We start from the raw sequence: 14,073 nt of genomic DNA on the forward strand, positions 1-14,073 counted from the left end.
CATTCTTTGTATTTGTGCATTATAATGAATTAATGAATAAGATGGAATGTTCTACTTCTACCGTCATAAAAAGCTAAATTGTTTAGATGCCATTTATACAAACTTTTTATGGCTATTTCCCAATCCATAATCATAAGTACATTCCAAAACCTTCAAATTTCCAAATAGAAGTCTATTTAAGTACACTAAAATTCCAAATACATATAAAAAAACAAAAACAACAAAGTTGCCTTAAGAACTCACATCAAAAGTTTCAATCAATCTCTCTTTTTAGAAAGTTAATTGCATTTATATTATTAAATTTTTATTATTTTCATCAATATGTTCATATTTTTATTGGTTCAACATTGGCATAAAGAGTTAATCGACATTTTCATTATATTGCATAAAGCATATAAATAATAAACATGTTAACTTGTTTAAAATTCTAATATATTTATTTACTAATTTAATTTTTTTTTCTTATTTTTATAATATTTCAAAAATATCCATTGAATCAACATCAACATTTTGTCGATATTTTTACTGATATTTTTGTAAATTTTCGATCACGATTTTTCTATCGATATCGATAGTTTAAATCTTGAATACATTTACATCTAACATAAATGGAGAGAGATGATGAAGAGGAAAACAATACTATGTATGTATAAATATATATATAGGACAATGATTACATGCACTCCGCACCTAATCCCCTCCGTCCCTTTTCTAACACAGAATTTTTTTTTTTAAAAAAAAACAAAATCTGACCTAATGTGGCAGTTAACCTCTAGACTACATATGTGCAGTCCATGGAGCGTATTATAAAAATAGCTCTAGACATTTTTTTAAATAGAAAAAATGTCAAACTATTTATAAAAATAGCAAATATATATATATTGATACGGATAGACTTCTATTAGTTCTAGCATTGATATATGTGAAAAATTTTTACAAATAAAAAAAACATCAAACTATTTACAGAAATAACAAAAAGAAATTAATAGATACTGATAGACTTCTATTAACGTTTATGACATAATATCAATGATAGATTTCTATCATTTTGATTAAAATTTGCTATGTTTTGTAAATAATTTTCATTATTTTTTAATTTGTGAAAATCTATATATATATATATAATTGACTTAAATGGCTCCATGCAGATGGGAGCAGTTGTGTTCCTTTATTACTCACACCAACCCTTTCTCTTTCCCCTGATTATAGAATTAATGAACCTCAACTCAATTCCAAAAAGGCACCATTTCTCAACACTTCTAAAAGGGTCTAATTTAACAACATCCTTTCTCTACTCTCTATATTTAAGCAAAAATTTCCTTTTTCAAAACTTTATTCAAATTAATTATTTGACATTATTTCCTTAGGAATACGATGGAAAGATTCCAATCTTCTTTATGTTCATGACTGTTTTAACCTCATCTAGTCCTTATTCAATGTCTGACCATTGAAACTCACTCAACTTTTTTTTCTTTTCTTTTCTTTTCTTTTCAGAAATGCTACTTTTTCGTCCCTAGATTTTGGATCTAATTTCTGTTTGACACGTAGGTTTCAAAATCATACACTTTTAGTCTTTAAATTTACCATTTGTTTCAATTTTATCTTAAGGTTTCAAAATATTTCAATCTTACTATTATATTTTATTTTTGTTTTAATTTGGTCTCTAAGTTTTAAGGTTTTTACACTTTTAACTTCGACTTTTCACTAAATAATTAATTTTGATTTTTAGTGTTAATGCCTATAAATTAATTTTAAAAACTTGAAAGAATTATAATTAATTAATTTTCACTATTTTTCTTTCCTATTAAAATTTGAATTAAATTTGCACTTCATAATAATTATTTTAAATTAATTAATAGACATTCATGTCAAAGACTAAAAGTAAGTAATTTACCAAATCAAGGTTAAAAGTATAAATTTTAAAACTTAGTAACCAAATTGAAACAAAACTCAAATCTCAAAGGTAAAATTTTAACATTTTAAAACCTAAAAACTAAATTGGAATCAAACTCAAAACTTAAGAAATATAAATATAACATTTTGAAACTCGAAATAGAAACTATACCCATAACCTAGGAACCAAAAAGATATTTTCTTCCTAATTTTTTCTTATGTTTAACTACTTAAATTATGCTGTGATCATTTCTATTTGTCTAATAAAAAAAAATCTATATTATAGGAGTATGAAAAGAATTTCCATACTCCCTTAATTTATTGTATACTACATCGACATGCTTTTAAAAATAGTGCGAGACTCACTAACATTAATATAGAGTCTAGTATTATTTATAAAAATAAATTTATAGTGTGAACAAAAAAAAGTATCATAGTCGTGTAGTATTAGAAAATTTTCCATGTCTAACTATTAAGAGTTATGTTTAAGCCGATGAATTGGGTATACTTAGAATACATTTTCAAGTGTTTAATTTATAAAAAAATAAATTATTTTGGGAGAAATTAGAGTGTTTGACAATTACTCAAAATAACTTTTCAAATATATTTTAATAAGTTTTTATAAAAAAAAAAATTAAATAAAAATGAAACTTTTAAAAAATATATTATTTTCTCAAGTGAATTCAACCGGATCCAAGCATCACCGAGTTGTTCTATCTCCTCACCATCTATTCTTCATCTTTCTTCTCAAACTTGCCCCTTAAGTTAACTTCATTAATTAATAATTGCACAAAGTTCCAACCAAGCAGCCAGCCAATCCACCTAACTTTAGAAACAAAGTTTTAAATTGGACATATTTACTACTCATGTCTAATGGAAAAACGTATGGGACCCAAAAGAAAAAAAAGAAAAAAAAAATAAAAAGTTGTGGCTGTGATTCACTAATTAAACCCACTAAGTTTGCCACATAATATCGCCCTTTTTTCATAAAGTAAAAAAGAAATCTATTTGGCTCTTATAATGCAGGCAATATTCTATAAAAAGAAACACTGAAATGAAACCCACTAATCTTATCAACTCTAAAGTTTTGCTCATCTTAAAGAGAAACATAGGATGTGGATCTTATTCCATTTCGATTCTTGGGAGTATTTGGTCCACCGACTTCATGAGTCGGTATTTAATAATTCAATTCCACCAATTTCAACCATGTTTAGTTATTGAAGCACGCACATGTATTAAAGAATTCTTTCTTCCCTTCTTTCTCTCCTTCCTTTATGTTTTCTAATTCCAACCTAAACTGCTAGACACCTCAAATATAGACTTCCTAATTCTAGACTTTCAAATTCAAACTTCGAATCCTAAACAATCTCTTTTTTTTTTTCCTCTGAGAATTTAGTTGAATTAGCACATGATTGAGACTTGAGAGTGCTTTTGAAATTAATAAAATCACTTTTATCATATTCAAAAAATCATTTCGAAACGCACCTTTAATCACTCAAAACTGGTTTAATATTCGATTTTATACTTTTAAATGCAATTTTCATATAATCAAAATTGATTTTGAATGATTAAAACATATTTTACTATAATTTTGAAAATAACTAAAATGATTTTAACTATTTGAGAATTACTCTCAAACATGTGCTTAGATTCGATCTCTAAGCAACATTGAGAGCATAAAGAAACTAAGATCAACAATGCACATGCAATGATACTAATAATGGAATGTAACACCAAAATAAATAATTTATCTGTAACATTTCTAATACAAATCAGGCAGCTTATTTTCCCACTTCTTTCTAAAAGCCATTCCTTGGGTCAGCCATTAATGGCAACTTCCCTTCTTAATTCCTCTAACCAGATCTAGAATAGCCAAGTCAATCTCTCTCTCTCTCTCTCTCTCTCTCTCTCTCTAAAGTGACAGATTATATGCACTTTAAGATCTGCTAATCATGCATATATAGTTATTTAATTTACACAGTGGAGGTAAAGTACCAGCAAGTCTCTAAACTCACATGCACCATCAGCTTTCAGCAGTTCTTTGTCTTCATTTCCAATCGCTGTACCTCACTATCTTCTTGTCCTGTGCAGCTCTCTCTTTTTTGTTTCTGCAAACTTTATCTTCAAAGAAAATAATGTTGACCCACTATTTCTTCTTAATTAGTACAGAAATAAGCAGTTGCATCCTGAGAGAGATTCGTGTTCTATCCTAAAATTTGAAATTGAAATGGCTCTGTACATAAGAATTTTCCACGCCAATCCCTTTTTTCATTATTGATGCTGACTATGTGAGCACTTACATTTTGCACGATTATCTGAAAGTGTCTGGACAAAGATCAACAGAACATAAGGAAGGAAAAAAAGAAATGGTGGCGGAAACTTTTATCATACAAATATGTGAATCTCAGTCCTGAGTTAATTATTACCTGAACCTGTTTTTGAAGGCCTTTTATGTACTCAACTGCCAAATCTAACATGTCTGATGTGTTAGTTTGCTGTGGAGAGAGAGAGCAGAGAGAGAGAGAGAGATGTTTTAACTCAAACTTTACCAACTTTTAGAGTAAAGTGAAAAGAAAGTTACCTTGTCCATGTTGGGCACTAGCTCTTGAAGCTTCCTCATTCTTTCACTGATTTTAGTTCGTCTGACCTGAAAGTTATCGATAAAGGGAAAGACATCGTTTAGACTTCTCAGTACATATTTGAGTTCCGGAGTATTAGATAACATGGTTCCATCTCAAAACCAATTAAGAATGAGAAAAGTAGCCCATATTCCTTATAAAAGATTCTCTCCAATTTCCTTGAATCAAGAACATAAGTTCAAGTTCAACAGATTCCCACATTATACGAAACTTAAGTGAAAAAAATATCCAGCAGATCATGGCTTGACAGATGAGAGAATCACAACCCATGTTTCTTTTTATTCTTTTGCATGCAGTTTCAGAAATTGAATAAAGATACAGCTAATGGTTAAGACTGAAAGAAAATATGACTAATTCTTCAATATATCCTGACTTACTCTCTCCGCAATGCTTCTGGGATGAGTAGCACAGCCACGCTTGGCTCGAAGTTTACAAGGAACAGAATCTGAAAACTGCAAGATCTTTTCAATAGCATTCATTTCTGCTGAAGTATTTGGTAAACTAAGATGATGAGCAAGCAAAGGAGGGCGATTTCCGGGATCCACCTTCTGAGTTTTCCATCAAGACAATAAAAATATGAGACAAAACAGAATCAGATATCAAGGAGAACAATCACAATGAACTTGAAATGGCTAATACCTGAGTGTCTGAAATGTTAAAATTCGAGTACGACTTCTCGTCATCATCATTATCTTCAAGTGGTTTTTGACCAACAATGTTATCAGATATGACAGCAGATTCTTCCCAGGAACCAACTGGGAAGCTAGTACTACCATAATCACTGGTTTGGCTTTCAGCAAAGCTTTTAGTATCTTGATTGGTTTCTCTGATACTTTTTTTCTCAATTCCAACCATGGGACTCATCAACCCTGATGAGTGTGGTGGTAAAGTCCTTGGTGAGAAATTCTTCAACCTGCTTGGAGAAGAAAAAGAGGCTTCTTCGTTAAAGCTACTACGAGTTCCACAATTTCCCATGCCTCTCAATGCAGCATAGCCTGCCAGTTGCTAAGAATTTTCAGCACCATGTTGGGAATATTGGAAGCTAAATTCTAGTATCATAAACTGACGAGAGATCACAGAAAATCAATATGGTTGTTAATTATTATAGCTAGACAGTCTAAATTGCATAAATCATGTTTCTCTCAACCCAAATAATCAGAATCTATTAGAATAGAAAATAAAACTTCAAATTTATTAAAAGTTCCTACTCATTTAGGTGTAAAGATTACATACCACTATCATTAATCTTTATGTGGTCAAATAGTCCAGCAGGCGAGCTACTTTGCCGAATGAGATTCGAAGTTCTTCCACCATCTGTTCTAATCCGTGGCTTTAGATCAATTCCCATTGAACCAGATCCATCGGTTCCTGAAATCATACCCTGATTTGGAAGTGGGGGTTTCATTGAACTCTGATAGAAACAGGTTGTTGATGAAACAGGTGGGTAATTGCTGTTGACATTGCTTGGTTGCTGATGGATAGCTCTAGTTTCATTGCTCACATAAGGTGTTTGTTGATTTGCTTCAGTGGTTATAAGCATTTCTCCAGCCTGAGCGCTCTTCTGAGACTCGTTGAGGATCTGAGATGAACCTTCTGGACCGCCACTGCCGCTACCAGTGCTCCCGCTAGTCATAAACCGTGCGAAAATCCTTTCTGTTTCGGGACTGGATGGCCGATTGAAGAACTGATCACAGAATTCCCTATCCGTCAGACTTCTGAAATACGAACTTGGAGCAGAACGGTACCGTGTCAAGCCAGAATTCATCTGCGGTTGTTGCTGATGATGTTCATGAAGAATATGATGATGCTGCTGAAAATCAGCCTCCATTGGTCCTCCTCCTTTCTCCAGGTCTACTTCAGTTAGACTAGCAGTAACAGAACTTAAAACAATAGGAACCTTTCGAAAACAACTTCTTCTTCTTCAATTACGCCAATTTCGCAGTAATAAAAAACCAAAACAAAAGAACAAAAAAAGCACCAATGCAATCAAATCCACTAAGAATTCTGTTTCTTCCTACACAAAATAACTCCACAAACCATCAAATTCCTTCACTAACAACGCGTACAGAAACACAACTTCAACTGAACCACCTGATTCAAAAACAACAGACAAACAGACCTAGATTAAACTCAAATCAAATCAAGAACACAAGACCGTAAGAAAAGAAAAACAAGCAGGGAGCAGAAAACAGCAGAAAATTCCGAGTCTCATTTACGTACAAATTATCTCAAATTCCAACCAAGAAAACTAACTCACTCCATTCGTCAACGGTAAGCAAAACACCAACTATCAAATCAACCACACCACCAAATTGTTCCCACGGTCCAACACGAATCAGAAAAAGATAACATCAAATCAACAACGAACAAAAAAGAAAATCATAATTCAGAAAGAAAGAAAAACAACAACAACAACAACAAACACAACATACCAAAATCTAATAATTTTCCTGTCTATCAGTTAAAAAATGTCCTCTCCACTTCTTCTTCTTCTTCGTCTTTCCACAGCTACACCGGCTGCCGGAAAATAACCAACAAATTCTCCGGTACGGCGGTGGGATTACAGTAGAGAGAATTTCTATTTCTATTTCTTTTTTCTTTTTTCTTTTTTCTTTTTTTAAAAAATGAAATGAAATGGCGTTTTTTGCTTGCTTTCCTGTTCACTGAAATTAAGCCAATGGGAAGTGAACAGAGCATCCAAGAATCTAGGCCCTCAGATTGTGTATGTTTGTGGAGTGGTTGAATTACTAACATACCCTTCCCATTTAGGGCTATTTTCGGTAATGGGATTTATTGTGGGAAGAGGAATGACTGGATTGGTTCCACGTCAGCTGGTTCATTAGAGTGGGCCACGTGGGGATCTGTGAATGGACCACAATATCGATTCTAAAGCAAAGCTGGCTTTTGGATATAAAACATCATAGTAAATAAACCCAACTCCTCCTTTAGTTGCCAAATTAGCCGCGCCGAGTTGGTTATTATATTATTATAATAATTTGTATTTGAAGACCTTTAATATTAATATAGTTGTTTTCAAAACTTATTAGAGAAATATTATTGTTTTGAAACTTAGAAAAATATTGTTATTTTGGGAGTTCGAGGGTTGAGGATTCGACTAATGTAGAGGTCGAACATTGAGAACTCGACAAACAGAGAACAACTTGGAAACGAGGGTTGTCGAGGGTTGAAGTTTCGACCCTCGACAAGGAAGATAAGTGGGTGAAGCAGATTGTAAGAGGGAGCGAGATTGTAGGATGGGACAATCTCCAACGTTTATGGAATGTATGCGTCTTGCTCTCTCTCACAATCTCGCTCTCTCCTACAATCTCACTCTCTCTCACAATCTCGCTCTCTCTGAACATCTCGCTCTCGATCTCACTCTCTCTTACAATTCAAAATTTTATTATTGTTGTTATTTTTTCATTAATGATTACTAGCTTTTTTTTCTCATTGGTCATGTATATATATATATATATTTCTATGGAAAGTAAATAAATTTATTGTATATTCAATTTGTTTTTATTATAAAGTTGTACATTATTCTTTTAATTAAGTTGTACATTATTCTTCTAATTAAGTTGTACATTATTCTTCTAATTGAGAAACAAATATTTTTTTTAATTGAGAAATAAATATTTTTTTTTTCCAGATAATGGCTTTAAACCCAGGACCTGTTGATCCCGATATTTTGTACGACCAGTCCATTCATCGATCATCTGTTGTATGGTGAGATCATACTACTGGAGAAATATCTTGCAGGCGTCGAGAGGCAATTCTCCAGTGCACTATCCCGCTCCACCCACGAATACTACCGCTACTGCGTACATTTGGGTTCTATGGGTTGCCATATTAGGATTTATTCAGTTTGACTAGCATCTGATCACAACTTTGATCGAGAGATGGAGGCCCGAGACGCATACATTCCATATGTCTGTTGGAGAGTGCACTATCACTCAACAAGACATAGAAGTGTTGTTCGGGTTACCTGTTGACGGTGAGCTGGTCACCGGAGTGATGTACGATGACTGGTTAGAAGTTTGTCAACTGTACCTCGGTGCAACCCCACCTGTCAACAAGATTAAAGGATTGAGGTTAAGTTTAATATGGTTAGGAACACAATTTCTTGAGTTCCAGATGGTGGAAGTTTGTTTTCAGATAAATCAAGTCATTTTGTTCACTTGATGCTCCTGCCACTGTTAGCTAACCTCCATGATGCGGGGCGGTATTCGTGGGGTGAAGCATGCTTGGCATGGTTGTATAGACAACTATGCAAAGCAACAAGACCTGAGGTTCGAGAGATAGATGGGTCTCTCGTACTTTTGCAACTATGGGCTTGGGAGCGATTTCCAACAATGGCTCCACAGCTACAACATGTTAATGACGCTCAGTTGGTTGGACGAGCATACGGTTCTCAGTATGTTGTTTTAATTCAATTTAATTTTTATATCACTGATCTAGTTAATTTAAATTATAAATTATCAATTTAAAAATTTAGGTGGAGAGACAAATTTTGTGTGATTAGGATAGCCACACATGTAGTCAGCTAGTATAGATACATGTTTGATATGCTTCAACCTGAACAGGTACATCACACTAAACCAAATTGATTATTTTATATACATTTTTATTGTATTTGTCTTTGATATTCTCTAATATAAAATTTTGTGTTTCAGGTTATTTGGGAGCCGTACAAAATTATTGTGCATAATTTGCCAATTCGGTTTTCAGTAGAATGTCCCATCGTCTTGTAATACTGAACCTGTACTGCATGATATTGACCTAAGGACTGAAGATTGGTCCCAAAAAGTTGCACATTTAGTAGTGCGATGGTACTATCGTGCAAGGTTTATTGCAGTGGGGGTTTCTCTTGAATAGTTTGACACATATGTCACTCCAGAATATATTATTGGTATAATAATATCACAAGGCACTACGTCACTTGTCCGGGAGCAGCTGTGGGTCATCTGGTAAATGAATATTATCTAATTATTTTTAATTTAAATTTATTTTAAATATTGTCTAATTGTTTTATAATTCACAGAGATCGAACAACCGTAGACTCCGTGAGGTTGCGAATGATTTGAACCAGGTTCTTTCTATATTTAGTGACAACCAAAACTATATGGAGGAAATTCATTATATGTACGATATACCTATTGTTCCTCCACCAACTCCTAGACATAGAGGACTTGTTCAGGAAGAGGATGAGTTTGATGAGGTTGTACATAATGTGGAAGAGTTGCCCCCTATGATGCAGACGTAGAGTCAAATTGATTAGTTCGATGATGATGATGCCAACATTTGGTTCAGAACATTACGACTTAGAGGCTGGTCTTTCGTCTTCATACGTGCATGGACATGGTCGGGGTCGTGGAGAGCATAATGAATATTTATATTATGAAGCGCCTGCAGAGGTACCAGAGCAACATCAAGAAGAACCCGAGCAACCTTAAGCTCGAAGTCGACGACGAAAACAAACTCGAAATCGACGACGTCCGCCTTATGGAACACATTGATTTTTGTAATTATTTTTATATAAGTGAGATATTTAATTTATATTTTTTTTTATTTTTATGAGATATTATTTTTTTACTTTATTCTTTTTATATATCATGAATAGTAATTATTTTGATATAGAAGTTTTTAAATGTCACTTACATAAATAATAACATCAGATGGTCTAGATTTAAAAAGTTAGGTAAAAAAAACTTCAATATTCAAATTTACATATTTTAGATAATAATTTGGGGACATAATAAACCAAATCAACACTCAAAACCTTCACATGCAAATCTATAAATAAGCTGTATTATTGATATAAAGAACATAAATTTTAATCATAGTAGTGAGGTCAATAGTTTAAAAGATTTTACAATAATGATCTTGGATTCCTTTTGTACATTTGGTACCAAGATTTTGATGGAGTTTTTTTTTCTTTTTTTTAAATTATAAATAATAAAAAAAATATTTTTAGAAATTGTTTTTATAAAATGGAAAATTAAAAAAAAAAGGAAGAAAGAAAGAAGAAGGTGGAATGTGTAATAATTAAAAAAAGAAAAAAAAGGGAAATTTGTACGGATATCTCGCTCTCGGTCAAAATCTCGTTCTCTCAAACTCTCGCTCTCTCTCATAATCTCTCTCTTTTACTCTTCCCTCTTTCATTCTCTCCCAATACAAAATTATTTTTAACACATCAAATAATTATGAGTGTTATGAAGAAGGTCTCCAGAATGAGGAAGGTATTTCGTTCTCTCTACATCAAATAATTATGAGGAAGGTCTTCGGAATGATAATTAAACAAACTCAATAATAATGTTAGGGCAAGGTCGAGGATTCAAACTTCGACGTGCAAATGTAAAGGGAAAGGGGAAGGTCAAGGGTTCAAAATTCGACCCATCTAGGTCGAATTTTCAACCCTCGACTTATTTAAAAAAAAAAACATATTTTTACAAATATTTTGAAAAAAACAATATTTTTCTAAATAGTTTCTAAAAGGACAATATCCTTTTAATTTTTCCGTATTTGGGCTACATATTATTTATTTTGGATAAAAAATAGATAACGTATAAAGAAAAAAAAAAGATGATGAGTAAAAAATAGTAAACTCGGTAACAAATAATGAACACTGTAACGAAGAAGAATTTTAAATAATAATAATAATGTAGATAGTTATTGATTATAATAGTTCGAAACACTTATAATTAGCACATTTCACCGAGTTATATCTTTGTGACTGAATTTATGTAATAGTATGAATTATGACATGCAGTTTTTTTCATAGGAGTAGAGCTTCATTAAAAGTTATAGGTGAAAAATGTAAAATTTAAAAATTAAGAGAATAAATTTGGACTAAATTACAAATTCAATCTAGAAAATTAGAATTTAGTTACTACAATTTTAAAAATTAAAATTTATTCCTTATTGAGAATTTTATCATATTATTGAGACTACATTATAATTTTCTGATTAAATTTACAATTTAACCATAAATTTGAAAGTTGGACTAAAGCTGTATTTGGAACAAGATTATTTTATATTCTTAATTTAATAAGTTTGTCTATTTTTCAATTGTTTTAAGCGAGAATTGAACTATTAATCCTTAAAATTGTAATTGAAACTTTTATCCTTGGCTTAGCTTTAATTTAATAAATTTCGAATGAGTTTAAATATATAATTTTGGTCAACTATATTGGCTTAGATAATTAGTTTCAAATCATTTCAAAGAATTAAAAATTGTATCCAAACTTTCAAAAACCTTTAATTTGGTCAACTTTTATGTATCATCCTAGCATTAACTCTTTTTTTTTTTTTTTTTTTTTTTTTTTTTTTTTTAATTTCACATTTAGTTAGTGTCATAACATTTAAAAAATAAGTGTGGTCATAATATCACATTTTTAAATAATGAATTAAACATAACATTTTCATAGTAAGAAACAAATACAAAATTTAATAAAAGTTAAAAGACTAAATAGAGAGCTTAAAAAGACAATAAAAATACTATAAAATTAAACTTTTTATATAAAGTTTAGAGATGAAATTGAATTCAAGCTTTAATAAATTTATTCAATAAGAAGACTCAATTACCATTAAGATGTATGAAATCATTATATTAGCATCTCAAGTAAACAAGAAAAAAAAAAAAAAGAAAAAAGAAATTCTTGGTCTTATCTCAAATGACGTTGAAAAATACGATTAACTAATTAATTATTAACCTTAAGTACATATGTACCATAAAATAATAGGGTAATGCGTGAATAAGTTTTATACTCATTATTTATTAAAAAAAAACCAATTATAATCATTAATAAATAGATAGATATACACACATCATACAAATTAAAAAATTATATATATTATTTGGCCCAACCCCTTTCTCTATACAAAAGTAATAAATAAAGAATAAATTGACCCAAAAACTTAAATATATGGGTAAAATTAAATTAATATTATTTTATTTAACACTTCCCCTCATTTGTGGTTCGGAATATATAGAAGATCCAACAAGTGAAAATCAATATTAATCGAGAGAGAAAATAACATTGCAAGGACTTGAATATATAAATTAAAACTTAAATTTATAGGTGAAGGTAAATTTAATATTATATCATATAATAAGGTGGAGTTCAAATTGTACTGATTTTCATGCACCATCTTTAATTACGAAGAAAAAATATTAATTTATTACGTGACAACTTATAATTAAATACGGAGATGAATTACATAAAGATAGGTGGCGTTGTGTTTTGTAAAAAGACATGGAAAAAAGAAGAGATAGTGGAAGAGGTAAACTTAAAAAAAGTGGTGGAAGAGAGATGATCTTGAAAAAGAGAAAAAAAATTGATGGGTTAATAAAGAAAAGTGGAAAGAGAGAGCTTTTGTTCTACGTGGAGAGAAGCTTTTGGCTTTCTATATGATTTTTTTCAGCTTTTTGAATCTATTTTTATACTACTTTGCGTCTTGTTAGGGTTTTTCCCTAAGAGGATTCCATCTTTAATTATGGTAATTCTAATGGTAAATCTTTAACATTTCATCTATTTTATAGCGTAGTTTAAATCAGATGACTTAATAAATTTATTAAGTTTAGGTATGTGAATAATATATAATGTGACAATATCAAAGATAGACAACGTGAAAAAAGAAAAATGAAAATATGCACGATTAGAGTTAATTACCTGTAAAGGTAAAATTCTGCTAGACATTTATAATGCGATGTTCACCAAATATATATATGGTTTCAATTTATCGTAGTTTAATTTTGGAAAGCGATTATGGTCTATTTAATTTAGCATTATTTATTAATTAAGCCGGAATAATCAAATTGAACTTGATAAAGTATTGCTAGATTAAATTATGATAAATTGAAACTTATATTATAATAGATTTTTTATTTTTTTTTATTTTTTTTTAGTTGACCTAAACAAGTCATAGAAGAACTCCAATAATATGACTTGCTACTGGCAACTAATGTTATTGGAGTTTTGCAAGGCCATCTTTCAAGGTGGTCATCATAAAATAAATTACTTTTTTATAGGTTTAATTTTTAAAGAGAAACTATTTTAAATGATAAAATTACTAAAAATATTTATAAATAATAATAAAATATCATAACCTATCTATGATAGATTACAATAGACCATGATAAATAATATTATCTTTATCTATCTGCATACAGATAGATATAGATAGTAGTCTATTTCGATCTATTCGCAGATAGACCACAAAAATTTGTTATATTTATAAATATTTTGGTTCATTTTTTTATATTTGAAAATAAACAATTTTAAGAATTAATTAATTTTATTGTTCAATTTTTTTGTTATAAAAAATATTCTTATTGATTTTAAGAATTATAACAATGGAGCATAGAATCATCTCTTTTTAATATAATTGATGTCTTATTTATTATTTATTTCACTTGTGTTTCAATGAACCTACTTCATTATTTGTGTTTATTAATTTTTTCTAAAGAGGGTAGAAACCTAATTAATTTTAAATTATACAACTTTAAAAAACACTTGAGACTCTCAAAACTTTTTAAAGG

The 14,073-nt window shown here is 30.5% G+C and overlaps 1 protein-coding gene across 4 annotated transcripts; it reads right to left on the reverse strand.

Moving 5' to 3' along the window:
* Positions 1-3,602: 3,602 nt before the first annotated feature.
* On the reverse strand, positions 3,603-7,288 carry FBH3 (basic helix-loop-helix (bHLH) DNA-binding superfamily protein). 4 transcript variants are annotated; one of them, XM_039024010.2, is made up of 8 exons: positions 6,965-7,222; positions 6,753-6,819; positions 5,766-6,623; positions 5,172-5,527; positions 4,910-5,080; positions 4,475-4,540; positions 4,320-4,388; positions 3,603-4,218 (listed from the first exon to the last, which is right to left on the reverse strand). In XM_039024010.2, the coding sequence occupies exons 3-8, from the start codon at positions 6,358-6,360 to the stop codon at positions 4,165-4,167; spliced, it is 1,311 nt and encodes a 436-aa protein (XP_038879938.1). In that variant the 5' UTR covers positions 6,361-6,623; positions 6,753-6,819; positions 6,965-7,222; the 3' UTR covers positions 3,603-4,164. The 4 variants fall into 4 exon arrangements, with proteins under 4 accessions (XP_038879938.1, XP_038879939.1, XP_038879936.1 ...); XM_039024011.2 differs by having other exon boundaries at positions 6,790-6,819; positions 6,965-7,171; XM_039024008.2 differs by lacking the exon at positions 6,753-6,819 and having other exon boundaries at positions 6,965-7,288.
* Between the last annotated feature and the right edge of the window lie 6,785 nt (positions 7,289-14,073).

The sequence above is a fragment of the Benincasa hispida genome, chromosome 2 (genome assembly GCF_027475165.1).
Source record: "Benincasa hispida cultivar pf3 chromosome 2, pf3_genome.v1.1, whole genome shotgun sequence".
Lineage (NCBI taxonomy): Eukaryota > Viridiplantae > Streptophyta > Magnoliopsida > Cucurbitales > Cucurbitaceae > Benincasa > Benincasa hispida.